The following is a 16,256-nucleotide window of genomic DNA, read 5'->3' as shown; positions in this document are numbered from 1 at the left end:
TCCCCGCGGATGTTTCGACGTCCCAAACGACCTTCCTGATCCGGGGCCCATCTCCCCCGTGCTCTCCTCTTGCGCCCACGTACTTCCACCTGGTCCCCCTTTCCCCTCCCGTTTCCTCTTCCGACCGAAATTAACTAACATAATATAAATATTGCATCCAGATCCTGCCGACTAACTATTTGCGTGTCATTAGGGGTGTTTTAGGAAAGTGATATTTTTTATTTGGAAAATATATCACTATCGCCGCATCTTTATTGCCATCCCTCCCCTCATCCCTTTGCCTCCCTTGCCTCACCACACTTGTCGTCGTAGATGGCGAAGCGACTGGACGTATTCCCTCATCCTCTCCTCCTCCTCTCCCTTCTCCTCCTTCTCGCCGGGCGGGGTGCCCACGGCCGCCTGATCTCGACGTCGGCGGCGGCGGACGAGGAGGATCAGCTGATCTCCGATGGAGTCGCCCTCGGAAGCGCAGCCCGGTCGGACCCTTTTCTCCTTCTCCGGCGGAGCGCGGGCTACTCGCGGCTCTTTTCCGCGGAGGAGTGCGAGCAGACGTATGGCTTCCTTCCGTGCACCACGACGGTTGTTGGGAACTTGTTTCTCGCGCTGGCGTACGGGTTCTTGATGTTTAAGGCCGCGACCTACCTCTCCACTGGGAGCGAGATGCTGCTCGAGATCCTGGGTCCTGGCATCGTTGGCGGTCTCTTCCTCCCCATCCTTGGCGCCCTCCCAGATGCCATGCTCATTCTTGGTAGATTAATTCTGATCTCTGTTCGCTTCTCCGTGTTCTTTTCTGCAGCGTCGTTTTCTCATTTTTGTTTTGTTTTATTTTATTTTTTTCCTGATTTCCGTGAGTTTTCCTTCTTTGTTAATTGGGTTTCGGAATGGATTTATCTGTCTTAATATGTTTCGTGCCGTCGCGATGACGGAAGCAAGTTTGGTGTTTCAATGCCTCGAGTTGGGGTAGGCGGGGTCTTCGGAAGACTGAGAAGGACGAAAAGGCCATTGGGCTGTAGATCTTGAGGGTCAATCATATGGATGCAGGAATTAATATCTGAGTCAGGATATTGGATCTGAAACAGAATCAGTTGTCAAAAGCTAGTGGCACCTTTGTTTGCGACTACAAAAGTCGAAAATAATAGAATCCCGGAGACTGTGAGATCGTCAGAGTATAACTTACTAGATGTCACTCAGAGGTGGAAGTTTTCTTTGTTAGAACAAATGCAGTGTGGATACATATAGAATTAGTGAGGTCTGATTTGTATTAATCCTGGATTTCAAGTTTCTGATTCTGTTTTTGGTCTTTTTAGCCTTCCAAGCTCATTGTGCTTGAGAAATATATGTAAAACAAAACTGGGCTTAGATTTTGCCCTTCTAATTTTTAGAGGTTCCATCCATCAAAGTTTTGGATCCTACTTTAATTTCTTGGAAAGGCTGAACTTCTTATTGGCAGGTTAACCTGTTTTGGTACTTATATAGTGTTTCACTTGTCTTTTCAAAAGGGGTTTGGCTGGAAAATTTTTATGCTCTGCAAAAAAGTTGCCAGGGATTTTATGCATAACACAATCTAAGGATCGTGAGACAGAGGTCTATGGTGTTTGCTTCTTTTAGCACCTCATAACTGGATCTAGCGAGCTTATATATTACATCTCCAATTCAATCAGTTCCTTGATGATAGAGGAAAGTGGATTATCTGAACTAGATTTATTACTTCTATTCCTATGTGTGATATCTCTTGTTGCATCAATGTTAAGACATTTGAGAGCTCTATAATAGTATAGCATAATTTGTGTGTAAGCCTCAACATTATGAAGGCCATCAGTTACTTTCATAATTAATCTTAATTTGTTGTTTGAGCCATTACGTGGATGAACATTTTATTTCTCATCTTTTGTGTTTATGGTTTCTACAAAATCTGATGCACTCGCTGTTTGCAAAAATTTCTCTCATTCTTCTCAGATGCTTTAGTGCTGTACTTGCTGTAAGAATTTCGCTAATTCTTCTCTGGTGCTTTTAGTGCCTTTACTAAATGGTGATCTCTTTCTCTTTACACGACACATCTAGTGGTCATCTGGTCAGATGGCTTTCATGATTATAAAGAAGCAGCTTCATTAGTAACATTTCTCCACTACTGTCATTGCTACCAATCATTTTAGCTTCAGAACTGCTTATTGAAATTTTCTAGGGCCAGATATATGAAAATGACTTGTAAACAATCATGAAGGCCTGCATTGACATCACACACCATGTATCAGATTAATTGTCAAACGTTCTTTTTATTTTGTCATATGTATATATTAATGATATATTCATGATAATATCAAACTGTAAATTATGATTATTTTCTTTAAAAATTATTTCCTAGAGTAAAGCAGTTGTAGCAATAATTACGGTGCGCAGATTGATCCTAAGAAAAGGGATCAAGATAAAGATACCATGCAAATTAGAATGAGACATTCTTCTGGTTTCATTTGGGAAAGGAAGAGTTAGTGGGGAAATGAAGAAGAAGAATGAATAAATATCGATAATTTCAGTATTATTCCAAATCACACAGTAAAAAGGAAAGTGAGGTCAGGGAAAGGATCTATAAAGTCTTGTAATTGTTCATATGATCTATGTGATTTGAATGAATCATGTTTTTCCTGAATTCCTTGCTAATGCTGCTACTCTGGCTGCTCAGACCACCATTTGGTGTTAGAATTTTCCTCCATAGTTGATCTATTCTTGTAATGCTAATTCAGCTGGCAGAACATTTCATCATTTTGCTTAGGGGCTTCCCCCCTGCTTGTACCCCGAAAAAGAAAGAAAGAAAGAAAGAAAAATGGAACATGATCTTTAACACTGTAAAAGGCATGTTTCTTGCACTGTCCCAATAAGTCCGCTAAACTGTATGATTGTCAGTGATAAAGTGCGTGCATGACAAATTGTGAAGACAGATAGAAAGATATCCTGTACATGCAACTTGGTACTGTGTTAGTTGCGCTGGGATCATGTTGTGGGAAATGGATGTTTAACTTGCTTGCACAATCATGTTGGATTGATGAACTTATTTAGTGTATGGACAGAGAGGAACAACTAGAATTGGATATCAAAGATCTGCATTAATGTGCTGCAGCGAGATGTTTCCTTTCATGTCTATTTACACCTAACATAATATTGATGTGTTGTCATTTCAGATATTCTTGGAATGGGGAGAAATGCCAACAAACCAACATTTGAAGACCCAAGAGCTTTGTTTGCATGAAATTTCAGAACTAGTTTTAGGCATGTGTTCTAGTATCTCGTCATGATCTAATCTTGTGTATGGATGTTCAGTGTTAAATGATGATCTATTGAACAGGGCACATGTTACATGTGCTAACAATAATCTTGTTGGTTTATGGATAATTGAGGTTTAGTGGACAAGTGTGCAGGCACCTAGGCTGTAGGAATGGTTATTAAGCTTATCAATCAAATGTGTGGTTCATACCAAATGGATAGAAGACACTTAGGGTCCATTTAATTGGGGTATGTCAGATTACGGGTTAATCTGATAATTCCTTGGAATCATTTATTTAAGAAAATGATTGCGGAGGAAAATAAGTTTTACTATATTTGATTGGCGGATAAATTACTCTGAAAAATAACACTGAAAAAAGATTATTATGTTTGGTTTAAAGGTAAATGTATATAGGAATATGGCTAAATTTATAAATATATCCTTCAACATAAAATAATTTTTTTAATACTAGGATAGCATTGTCATCCCCAATTAGTTCTTATATAATGATTATAATGACAGAGCCTTTTGCATAATGTCATTTTCATCTTAATTTTTTTGCCAAAACTCTTTTTTGAATGAATTTGGATAGATATCAGAACAAATTCAGTGATTACACATGTAGCTTTATTGAGGATATTTTTGTCGAGTATGGATTACCACCGTTCGAAAATTTACTAAATACCAACCCTCATGGTATTTGTCTTACTTTTTCTCTCCGAAAAATAAACATGAGGCCCCCCACTTTTTTTACGGTCTCTCTCTTTCATTTTTCATACCAAACATGGTAATCTGATATGAGATTCATTTTCCCATGCCAGATTACCCCCAACTAAATGGACCCTTGGATTTTTTTTTTTTGGATGAGTGTGTTGGCAGTAAGAAGTTTTCTTTTCTTCATTAACATAATCATATTGGTAATACATCAAATAATATAAGAAGGTAACCAGTTTTTAATAATGAATTTAACTTGCTGTATTACTGTTCAATTAAATTGTCTATCTGGAAGATAGATAACTCAGTGCTCTTTCAAACTCAAGTCTTTGATAATCTAGATATATTAGAAAGTATGCAGATATGTTTGTAGTTGCATCTAATCTATTATGTCCATAATCTTTTGCAGTATCTGGACTTTCTGGGAGTAAAGAGACTGCTCAAAATCAGGTCTTGATTGGAATGGGATTGCTTGCTGGGTCAACTGTCATGCTTCTAACATTACTTTGGGGTTCTTGTGTTGTTGTTGGCAAATGTGACCTTTCAGAGAACTCAACTTCAATAGACTCACAAGATACAAAAAGTTTTAGTCTATTCGGTATGTTTCTCCTCTATTATATATTTGAAACATGCTTTTTTTTTGGTTATCAAGGAATGGCTTCTAATCTGGATATTTTTCAGCATAGATGCTAATATGTCACATTATTTAGTTTTCTCCTCAATACTGTAATGTGTCAAAAAAATTGTAATTAATCAAATATGATCTAACTTGAACATTGGTTTAGGTTAGATCGAGTCTTATTTTTTTTTAAATCTGATCTGGATTCATTTTTTCATGCTAACTCTATCAGTATTGGGTTTGCGTCATCTCCAACTAATTCTAACCTATTTACACTCCTGTAAAGGAGCATCAAGCAATGGAATAGAGCTCTGTAAACCCAAGGTTTTTGTAGCAGCTAGCAAGAACGATAACTTCGTGCCACTTCCTAGGTGGACATGTTTTCACCGGGAGACTTTGTTTCATAAGAGTTTTTGCCATGTATCAAACATTACTCGAGCATTATTAATGAAAATTTTGGAATTACATGCGTAGTTAATCTCATGCATTATGTTAATCAAGCTGCAGATATTATGACCATGCGTTGACCTATGCGTTGGAAAGAAATAGTTGCATTCTGTTAAATGATCTAGTTACATTCAAACAAAGTCACAAGGATGAACCGATACTCTCAGGAAATGAGTATCATACTCATGGCTGCGTTGTCGGTATTGTCTAAGAAGAGTGGAATGGTTAGTTCCTCTGTTGGTGGGCAAAATATGCCTGCATTGACTCATTAATCTGTTTCATATTCTATCAAGTTTATATGTATCCGATATGAACATCATTATACGATTTTCCGAAATCGGATATTAGTAGGAAGACCTGGAGGTACAATATCAACCACTTGATGTCCATCCGATGCATCAACTATGGTTATTGGAGCATAGCGCTTCGCAGGTGAAGGTGCAGGATGTGCTTCTTCACCTCTCCTTCATTCCCTGGAAGCGGCTAATGGATTAGCAACTCAGAGTTGTCTTGTTCGACCCACCCTACTGCCGAAGAAAGAAAGGAGGTTAGGGATCAGAGGTGACGGATAAGCCTCCTGATAGATAGGAATGTTGCTCAGATGTTAGATGGTACATGATAGCTTACTAGATATGGATGTGGCATGGTTATTTTCTAAGAAGGAAATTAGAGCTTGCTCTCTAAATAAGAGTTAGGATGATTTCCTTTTCACTAAAATAAGATAATCTAAAAATCTGTGGTGAAAACCCCTTGTTGTCTAAAGCTGCTACAAAACCATCAGTAAATTTTGTTCCTGGAAATGAATACTAAACATTCTCCTCAGTGATTCTGTGCCTTCCTTTTCAAAATTTATCAGTTGTTTGTTCCATTGTAGGTTTGTTCTTTTGTTTGATTCTATTCCATTTTCTCATGAACTTATCTTTATTAAGGATCTATCTTATGGGAGTTACATTTAGGTGATCATTATATAAGTGACCTTGCATGTTTAATATTCAAGGGTGTAGCATTTTATCTGTTCTGTACACTAAAACCATGGATTTCAAACTCTTCACAGGCTCTGGCGTTTCAACTGACCTACAAACTAGCTATGCTGCAAGGATAATGGCGATATCTATTGTTCCGTTTATTATTGTGCAACTACCAAAAATTTTCAAGTTTCCTTCAGGACAGCGCCTAGCAGTCTTGTTTGCTCTTGTTGCTTCAGTTGCTCTTGTGCTTTCCTATTGCTTGTATCAGGTACTGCATTTGTCTCATGTTTACCATAAACCTCGATGGCTTATTCATCATCCACTATCTTTATGCATTTATTGACCATTTAAATAATGTGGTTGTTATTTTGTAGTAGACATGATGTTAATAAGATTCTTATTAAATATATTTTTGTTGCTTGTCTATTCTAGGAAGTTTTGATTCTTATTTCCACATCATTAATTTAAGGTGTTGTCCGTGGACTGACATGGTCAACAAATCAGATATCCTGCAAGGATTGTAGCTATACTGCTATTCCAATTATTTTACCGTTACTGGAGTCCTTAAATTTCCTTCAGGACAGTATGTGGCAGTTTTGCTCTTTCTTATTGTTATTGTTGAACGTTCACTTTCTGGTTGCCTGTATCATGTGCTCAATTTATCACATGTAACTGTGAACCTTATCATCTTATTCATCACTTGTTATCTGTATGCATTAACTGAGGTTTTAACTACAAAGTTTGGTAAATTGTGCTAACATGCTGCTATTATGTTATCTTATATAAATTTTTCAGTTTCATTTCTCTTTTGAAACTTTATGTTCTCTTGCAGAGCTAATCAGGATCCTCTTAGAAGAGGTTCTGCCAACAAGAATTTAGTAAAGAATAAACATTGATTAGGAATAACCCAAGATAAGACTCTTTACTCTGTTAAATTGCTGGGTTGGTTAAATTTATGCTGTTAACATTCCAAATGATGTTTGTTTTGTCCAAATAGGAATCTCAGCACACTAACACACTGAGTTGAACATGCATATTAGCTTACTCTAAGAAAGATATGAAACAAACATAAGCATCAGAAAGGAGCTATATCCTTCAAGTTGTATTGATTACCTCCTTCCTGTTAAATTTGAATTTTTGTGAGGTCATATAACAAATATTCTCCATCACATAACGGGTATCAAATATTCCTTTGTCTACTTAATTTTGATAGTGCAAGATACAGAAAGCCATGTGTACTGTATTAAAGAGGTCATATCCTCTTTTTTTTTTTCCTGATGTGTTTTTATATATGTTGGACCAGATCTTTCAGCCATGGATTCAAAGGAGAAGGCTAGCATATGCAAAGCATAAACATGTAATATCAGGAATTCTAAGACATGCTCAAATGCAATCACTTGGACGGCTTCTTGATGATAATGGGAATGCTAATGAGGGTGTCATAAGAAAGTTAGTTTTTGTCATTCATTTTATCTATTTTCATAATTTGCTTTCTGTCATTTATCCGCACCATTATGTTTCATTGCAGGTTATTTCACAGATTAGATTTGAATTCAGATGGGAAAATATCATCGCATGAGTTAAGAGCACTTATCATAGGAATCCAGTTCGAAGAAATAGACTTGGATAGAGATGATGCTGTAAATAAAGTAATGCTAGAATTTGATACATCACGTAATGCTTGTATTGAGGAAGATGAGTTTGTTGGGGGAATCAAACAATGGCTTAACGAGGCAAAACGTACTGTTGTAACTTCTGGTGCTTACTCAAAAAAATTCTTGCATGACTTTCACATGGTAAGCTGCTCCATAATATATGTCCAAGAGAGAACTATATGATGATGCAAAATTTTAACTTGCCAGTATAACCTGTACTTCAATGCTCAATTTGCAGAAAACGAAGGAAGAACATAACATGTTAATTGATAAAAGTGATGAAGTGGTAGAAAATATCAATAATCCCACTTGGATATGCTTCAAGGCTGTCTTACTTTTGCTGCTGGGAACTGTTATTGCAGCTGTATTTGCTGATCCTCTTGTAGATGCTGTTGACAATTTTTCACTTGCTACAAACATTCCTTCTTTCTTCATCTCGTTCATTGCAATGCCTTTGGCTACCAACTCCAGCGAGGCTGTCTCAGCAATTATTTTTGCCAGCCGAAAGAAGCAAAGAACTTCATCACTGACATTCTCTGAGGTTTGTTCTTAATAATCTCAATCATTACGTTTTTTCAGTTAAACATGTTAAGATTTCATTCATGTAACCTATGTAGATGACTAGCTCAGAATGCCTTCTATATTGAATATTACCATCCTGATCAGATTTTCATCAATTATCATCTGAGCTTCTCCGTCAGCATGTATTGCTTCATGCATTCTGTTCTTTTGGATAATTTCAGAATCTCGTAGTTATTGTAATATTAGTAGCTAGAGTCATAATTATCCTCTCCCATTTACTTCATCATCTAGCCTATGTGAAGATAAACTTCCAGCGCTGGCAGCAAACTTTTACTGTTGACAAAAGTGGGCTTTGAACAGAATGGCAAGGTCGCTCAATTGTGACCAAGGCGCCATAGGTTGGAAATACGAAAATAGCCCCCCAGCATGCAAGGTTCAAGCTGTGTGCATTTGACCCTTCCTAGACTTTGTAGTGTTGGAAGTCTGGGTTGCCTTTTTTTTAATTTTATTTTATTTGTCTTTATTGTTGACCTCCCAGCTGGTCTAGACCATATAGATACAATTCAGCTGCAAATAAAAAAATAAATAAATTTATACATGCATGGATCATTGAAATTCAGAATGTAGTTGTGCTTTGAAATTACTTGCTTTTTACTGCTGCAGATATATGGTGGAGTGACCATGAACAACACACTCTGCTTGGCTGTCTTCTTGGCCCTCGTTTACTTGAGACACTTGACTTGGGACTTCTCTGCTGAAGTGCTGATTATTCTTGTTGTTTGCATTGTGATGGGACTGTTCACCAGCTTCCGCACCACGTTCCCACTCTGGACATGTTCTATCGCATACCTGTTATACCCATTGTCTCTGGTGCTCGTCTATGTTCTTGACTTTGTTTTTGGTTGGTCATAGACTCTTGGTACTAGTAGTGGAAATATGAAGGTATTGGAGTAGCGCTAGCACGAAGCTTGTAGTCTTTCTTTTCCATGTTTTTTCTCTTCGAGTGGTTTATTGTCGCTGGAATGCTTAGTCTGCTGGTTTACAATGTTAGCTGCTTGTGCATTTCTGAGTTCTATATGGTTACAGTAATCTCTGTATGGGCACTTGGGCTTGTACAAATGTTATGTGAATGGCTTGATGTTGTATTCAGATATATCACAATTGGGGTTATTTATATCAGTGGTCATTAGTTGAGGACTATCTTGCACCTCATGCATGGACACGTCCCTGTCATGTTTCATTTGGACAAGCATGTCGTAAATATCTTAGCATCTGGTGCTTATAGGCCCTTGTTTCAAATTGGTTGTTCGACTGAACCTTGTTTATTTAACAAACGGATGTTTAGAGCTGAAGAACAGTATAAAGCGTAAGCATCACCAATTTGGAGAAAATTACGTCTTTAAAAGTACTGATCTGGTCTTCTTATCAAAAATAAAAAAAAAAGAAAGGTACTGATCTGGTCCAAACTCATGTTTAGCATGAAATCTGTAAGCTTTGATGAAACTGCTAGTGCCCGGTGAAATTGAGAGATTCGTGTTGTGTCCCACACCGACCAGCTCCTATGGACCTAGCTGGATGGGTTACCTCTCGTTCAATTTTGCATGCTGCTACGCTACTTAAAACTGTGACCTCAATTAAATGGAACATGGAAGGTATTTTACTGAAAAAGGGAAAAACATGTAAGGTATTGGCCAAGTCGGGCAGCTCTATTTATAGATCATTTGCGGCAAGCTCTCTCCCAGTACAGCTTCTAATTATGCGTTGCAATCATTTTTGAGTAATGCAGGATTCCCCCTAATCATATGTTGGTAACCGGCCGCAAGATCCATTAAAGCCATGGACATTGCGTTCAGAAACCCAACTGCAACCTCTAGTAGCTAAAGAAGCAACTAACTTTGCTTGAAGGAGGGAATAGAGCAAGCATTTACTTGCCAATCTGCCTGTTGCTTTTCCTTTAAATGGTGGATGACAAAAACTTTATGAAACCTCTTGGTCTCTTAACCAAAAATTAATGTCGTGTATGTACACTGACTATATGTCTCGCATGGTAGAGCAGCAACTTCCAACGGCCATGTGCAACTCTTCATCTTTTTCGTACGATGTTTGCCAGGTTCAACCCTTTCTAGTCCGATGGACGTCAATAAAAAAATTAAAAAAAATTATCTATAAATCTCTAGATGAATCTAAAATTATTTTTAAATTTTTAAACTTTTCAAGTTGAATAAAAAATCTCAAAAATATTAAAAAATTATTTCTAAGTAATCAAAATACATACCTATATAATCTTAACATGAACGTACGTAATCAGATATTGAAATTAGATAACCTGCATAATCTGAACATAAACTTGTGTAATTTGAATATAAATCCGTGTAACTGGAACATGAACCTGTGTAACCAATCTGTGTGAACGACAGAGATCTAAAAATAACTTCTTAGTATTTCAGAAATTTATTTAACTTGAAAAGTTTAGAAACTTAAAAGTAATTTTGGATCTATCCAAAGACCTATAGATAATTTTTCCATAAAATTATTGCATAGCTTCATTCCCACAATGACAAGAGGAGTAATAAAACAAGTTCATCTGTCCTGAATCCGAGTGGTATGGCTTCAAAAATTTAAAGGTATGGCTTCAAAAATTTAAGGAACAAGAGCAACAGAAACCGGATAATCATTTGCGATGAAACATCACTTTACACCTCAGTTTCAACAAACCCAACCACATGTCCTCTTTCTCTGGATACACATAATTCAAACAAATCCCTCCCACGTCACTTGGTATTGCTGGGCTGTAATGCTGCGACGAAATTAGGCTCCACTGAACACCTTCTCTCGGCAGGACTTCTACAGCTTCAAGCTGAGATCAACACCATCCAATGTTTCCCTTCTCTGTTCATTTAAAGTTTTCTCACAGCTGTTCGGTCCCATCGGCAAGAAGCTATAGAAAGGCGGTTGTGATGAAGAGATGGCATCACTCATGCTTCCCTATATCAAACCCCAACATCAATTTCAGTTCACCAGAATCATAACGGAAGAAGAATGTTAGACATGACCTTACCTGACAGGATACTGAGCTGAATTCAGGACAATCTAAGCTACTGGGGGGTTGGGTGAGTGTAGGCTGCTTAGGTTTTGGGATGAAAGGTGTCGATGAAAGACCTACGCTGCGGGAACCTCCATCGACGCCACAACCATTTTCTTTAATCCTGTTGTCAAGATTGACCAACCTTTTCCATTCAACATTATGTATGCTAGAACTTGAAGTTCCTCCACTTCAGTTTAGTACGTCGCATCATAATAACCGAAGCCAGACAAATGATGGAATATGGCAAGAAACAAGTGGCATAAATACCTGAAATATGTTCTTTTCGGTTCCAATTTTATGACGTCGGGCATCGATTCATTTTGTTTTAGATATGAGCTCGAGAATGAAGGAATTTTGCAGGGGAAGGGAGTGTGAGCCAGGCATGCCTTCGAGATGAAAGGGCCATGGCCGCTTTTTCGTGCCAAGCACCTATACTAGATTCTAACCAGATCTATGATCAGCAGAAAGGATTCAAAACGAAGAAGAAAGCTTATTCGGTGGAAATCTTTTGAATTTGTTTACACATTTATTTCCCTCTATGCATATGCGTTCTTTTAGAAATGGTAAACTATTAATAACAATTTCATACGTACCCTCTCCTCCTCTGGCCAGGAAGAAGACACATTGTAGTTACTGGTATAACTTTGTTTTGGAGGGGGCTCCATCTGAAGACTAACTCCAGATGATGAAGGTGGCAATACCTTGTTCACCTGGTCAACCACACAAGGCTCAGATAAATATTTACGACAATGAATACAACACAAAGTTGAAACTAGTTCATTTCTTCTCACCACTGAAATAGGCGACAGCTGCTGTCGTTGCCTCCTCTGAAGAAGGGCCAGAAGGCGGCCAACCAGGGATCGAAGAATCACCGTTCAGAGGAGTACAAAAATCGAAACTTCTAGCCAGTGCCTCCGCATTGATAGGACTCGGCTCCATTGAGTTCCACGACAAGAAACCGTGCCCCGCATGACCCGAATCAACCACCGAATTTTCCAACAGTTGAGGCAGGGTGGCTTCGAAGCAGTTGGTTGGGATCGAAATAGATTCTGAATGCTTGAACAGGGGATCATGGTTGATGGTAGATGCCGGGTGGTTGAGGCAGGGTGGTTTCGAAGCCAGGCTTTAGGTCAGCTTGATCCCCATAGAAGACAACAAGATCGAAGACATTCACCGATCTTAGGAACACTCATTTAAACAAAACATCGAAGTCCAAAGAAATAGAGGAGGAAAAGAAGAGGGGAAGGAGAGCTGTGGATGGAAGGATGGGGGAGACGGGTGGAGCTATTTTAAGAAGAAAGCGAGGTGGAGAAGGAAGGGGAGCCCAATTCGAACAAGGGAGCATTCATCTCCAAGCGCCAGAGATCTCGCTAAAATCGGCTACAATTGCTTTGTCTGAGGGGTTCCGCAAGGCAAGAAGAGAGAGAGGATCCAATCCTTCCTGGCGGCCGATTTATCGCCCAAATTCTCGCTCCACTCCCCCCGATCCTCGAGACCAACTCCACAAGAAATCTCTCTCTCTATCTCTCTCTCTGGCTTCCCCCACGGATCCAGCGACCCTCGCACTCTTTTTTGTATATATTTCTTTAATGTTTTAGATTCGCATTTCCTTCGAATTAAGAAGGCCAGCCAAAGCCACCCACAAAAGCACCCGTCCAAATGGCGCTTCTCTTGGCGAGCGCAATGGGAAGTAAGGAACGTTTCTTTCCTAGTTAAGTTTGTTAATGGCGTATTGCGTACTAGTAAACGCTTTTTGTTTAGAAAGAGAAAAACCGGAATGGTTGTTTCCACTTCTAAAAGCACCAAAAACTCACGTGGGGCCGATCCGGTGAGAAGATGTTACGTTTCCCAGAGTGGGTGTGCTAATGAGGCCATGGTTTTCTGCTATGTAGGTCCTCCAAACTTACCAGGATTCATTTGCACCTCCTATATAGCTAGGAGACGTATTCCCTCGCGTCTCTCTCGCGAGGGTGAGTGGTTTCATTAGATCTATCACATTTTTTTTTTTTGGGTTTTCTAAGTTGATTATAACACTTGCCTCGATCACATTTTCAACGTGACCATTTGAATCATTATGTTCATTGATATACGAGGAGCAATTATAGCTAGAGCAGCTCTCTCATTCATGGTCTTGCACGGATTAACATGGTGTGTCAATTTGAGACGAATCTTGTATGAAGACTGTCATGACTTTGAACAGGTGGCACATCTCCCTATTCCATGGTACCGTTCAGGGTTATGGCATGTAAATAGGCAACAACTCCTTAAAAACGATCGTAAATCACCATTGTTTGAAGTCATGATAGATGGATCCCTCGTTGTCAAGGTATTTCTTTAAAAAAGAAAATTGTCTCCTCCTCCCATCCTGGAGCTAAAGTCCGCCGTCGACCGCCTCATCGCGGCCGCAGGCAGTGCCGCCTTTCCAAAGCTTTTAGATCTCCGCCTAAAGCACCCTTCCCTCGCCTCCTCGTTCCTTCTTAAGGTTCCAATTCCCATCTCCAAAATCCTAATCAAGAAAGCTTGTTCCTGAAGAATCTTGATGAGCATGCCGGAATAACAAAATAATGCCATAATTTATTTCATAAGTATTTTTTTTTTCCCCAATTTTTTGAGTTTTTCCTCTTCTAGATAGAGATTGTTTTTTTTTTTTTTTTGTTAAAAAAAAAATCATTTTAACCCGTCTTTACATATATCTGCATTTGTTTCATAACTCAAATTGGTCCTGCAAACACGTGTTTTTGGCTATGGAAGCCGATGACTGAAGAGATATACAAAGAGGGCCCTGCAATTCAAGCAAGTTGAACCCATCTTTGTGTGTTACGCTTTGAAAGTGCAACTGGAAAGCGAAAGTTGGTGGGAGGGATTGTCCATGGCTATGTATTTTTATTTCGTTTCGAGACTCAACGACATTCTTCTATTGATTTTTTGAGGAAAAAGAGGGGGAAGTGGAAGTGAGTCACTTCCCCCTTGCAAAAGAGTATAATATATTAATGCTTACTGTTACAAACGATGAATAAAGAGTAAAGGGTACATCCCGTGAAGGTTAAGTGAATGTAACGGGCCCCATTGCACCGAAAGGTTACATGAAAGGGTCTAATCGACTGTTTTCAAAAAGACTTGTGCACAGAATTTAAAAGAAGGAAACAAACAGAGTCGAGACACCCCGTTGATTCAGCAAGGTCCAAAAGTCCGTTGTCGGTCTCGAATATTGAACGCTCTCATTTGATAACAGTTTCCTCTTTCAAAACGATCAGCAGTTAACACAGATTGCTTAAAGCACTCAGAACATTTACATTATCTGAGTGCTGCAACCAACTCCCAGCAAGAAGGGTAGCTTCTTTAGCCCGTCAATGTCAACCAATGGCTAAGTAACATGTAGCATACTCGGCATCATCTCAATGCATCATATAAAGAAGGAAGTAATCACCCAGCAAACAAGAAAAGAGCAGAATACCTAGCTCATTCGGCGATTGCACAGCTAGATTGCAATGGACCCTCACTCTCCTTTCTCAATATAAACCAGATCATGTGACCTGAGAGACTTTTCATCTATTCATTTTTCTTAGATCTCTTAAACTTCTTTTCAAAATTATACTCGATTTAGGCAATCTCTCGTCTAACATGTTTTAGCAATCTTTGATCATTTCTCTTTGATGGCGGGTCTGTTTTTGTAATGCATAGCCTAGCTCTAGCTGAGTTGAGTAGACCAATGCATCCACCAAATCATCTAACTTCGCTTGGGTGGCAGCAACGGAAGCAGGCGGGGATGGTGTGGGAGATAGTGGAGGGGCATGGCAGAGGAGGGCGGTCTCTCCCCATGTATCCCAACTATTAAAATTTTATGGGATAATAATATTTTAAGAAAATTTTTGAATGTTCTTTTCATTGTCCACAAGCAGTATCTTAATTTTTCAATCTCAATTTTGAGTATTTCTGATAGGGAAGACCTCACAAACCCTTTGATGAATTGAAGATAAGTCCATAGAAATGTCCTTTTATAATGAACCTTATTCAGAGATAATATTTAAGTCAATTACGATGACTAAGATAGACGTTATCTACAATGATGACGTAGAGATTAACTTTATCACAATAATTATATCTTTATCATTTTATTGAAGACTTATTTTTAATCAGAGTGATCAAATTAAATCAACTAAAATAAATTTAGATGTATGTTAGTATGGACCACATTCGAATAAAATTTAATGAGATAAATTCGAACACCAACCCCAAAGCCTTTCATCCAATTGAATTAGTTCGATAATGGACCCGATTGATGAAGGTTCAACATCCGTGCTTCCATCCCATCTAGGTTATCGCACCCCAAAGAGAGGTAGATCTGATGCAGCATATTTCCAACATCCTGCGTAACTTTCGTCCCCAAGCAACTTTCTCTACCTGGCTGGCACATGTGGGTAGAGCAATTGAGGCAACTCTGTCAATGCATTGTTGCGGTAATATGAGAAGTGTGGTGGCAGGGCCGTGTTGTGTGGCAGGCGTAATTTTTAGGAGCATTCATGAGTCTCTCCTTGCAGATACGCATGCCTAAAAATGGCCAATGTCATGTGGGCAAGGAGCCAGGGAAAATACCTTCCATGGGCATGTCAACTCTGGAGGGTAGGTCATTTACATGCGACTCATGTTTATATCAGACTATGAAAGGTAATGAGGACTTGGACCGTCCTAAACCGGAAACAATGGCATTGGATTGGCAATCAAGGCTTAGAAATTTTGAAAGTTGTTTGTATCCAAAATTAACCCGAGTATTATAGGTTCACAATAGAAAAGAGCCTCTTCACATGTGCAAGCAAGGCCGTGTACGTTCAACCCTCTATACAATGGTGGGATTTTCATGCATCCGGTGGCAAGATCCTTGTGAGCCGGGAAATCATGTTTGGCCACTTATCAATTATATAAAAGATCGTACTTGCATAGTCAATCATTGGAATGAACATTTTCATAAAAATTACCAAGATAAGAGAGAGTT

The 16,256-nt window shown here is 38.8% G+C and overlaps 2 protein-coding genes across 2 annotated transcripts; one reads left to right on the top strand and one right to left on the bottom strand.

Annotated features, from left to right (window-relative positions):
- The first annotated feature begins 263 nt into the window (after positions 1 to 263).
- LOC105040648 (sodium/calcium exchanger NCL1) lies at positions 264 to 9,381 on the top strand. The gene is made up of 7 exons (XM_010917276.4): positions 264 to 748; positions 4,380 to 4,568; positions 6,091 to 6,272; positions 7,308 to 7,453; positions 7,533 to 7,800; positions 7,898 to 8,200; positions 8,845 to 9,381. Exons 1-7 carry the CDS (start codon positions 313 to 315, stop codon positions 9,091 to 9,093), a joined length of 1,773 nt encoding a protein of 590 aa, XP_010915578.1. The 5' UTR covers positions 264 to 312; the 3' UTR covers positions 9,094 to 9,381.
- A 1,301-nt stretch (positions 9,382 to 10,682) lies between these two features.
- LOC105040649 (uncharacterized) lies at positions 10,683 to 12,140 on the bottom strand. Its single transcript, XM_073254564.1, has 5 exons — positions 12,058 to 12,140; positions 11,860 to 11,976; positions 11,534 to 11,700; positions 11,240 to 11,387; positions 10,683 to 11,166 (listed from the first exon to the last, which is right to left on the bottom strand). The coding sequence occupies exons 2-5, from the start codon at positions 11,929 to 11,931 to the stop codon at positions 11,026 to 11,028; spliced, it is 528 nt and encodes a 175-aa protein (XP_073110665.1). The 5' UTR covers positions 11,932 to 11,976; positions 12,058 to 12,140; the 3' UTR covers positions 10,683 to 11,025.
- Positions 12,141 to 16,256: the final 4,116 nt, after the last annotated feature.

This window comes from Elaeis guineensis, chromosome 3 (assembly GCF_000442705.2).
Source record: "Elaeis guineensis isolate ETL-2024a chromosome 3, EG11, whole genome shotgun sequence".
Classification (NCBI taxonomy): Eukaryota; Viridiplantae; Streptophyta; class Magnoliopsida; order Arecales; family Arecaceae; genus Elaeis; species Elaeis guineensis.
This window is presented reverse-complemented; position numbering and strand designations above follow the sequence as displayed.

Excerpts from the sequence above, each read along its gene's own strand:
- LOC105040648 (XM_010917276.4), top strand. The coding sequence starts at position 313 with ATGGCGAAGCGACTGGACGTATTCCCTCATCCTCTCCTCCTCCTCTCC. Across the intron at positions 749-4,379 it reads AGATGCCATGCTCATTCTTG|TATCTGGACTTTCTGGGAGT; the intron begins GTAGATTAATTC and ends AATCTTTTGCAG. Across the intron at positions 7,454-7,532 it reads AATGAGGGTGTCATAAGAAA|GTTATTTCACAGATTAGATT; the intron begins GTTAGTTTTTGT and ends GTTTCATTGCAG.
- LOC105040649 (XM_073254564.1), bottom strand. The coding sequence starts at position 11,931 with ATGGAGCCCCCTCCAAAACAAAGTTATACCAGTAACTACAATGTGTCT. Across the intron at positions 11,388-11,533 it reads CCGAAAAGAACATATTTCAG|GATTAAAGAAAATGGTTGTG; the intron begins GTATTTATGCCA and ends TCTTGACAACAG. Across the intron at positions 11,167-11,239 it reads TCAGCTCAGTATCCTGTCAG|GGAAGCATGAGTGATGCCAT; the intron begins GTAAGGTCATGT and ends GGTTTGATATAG.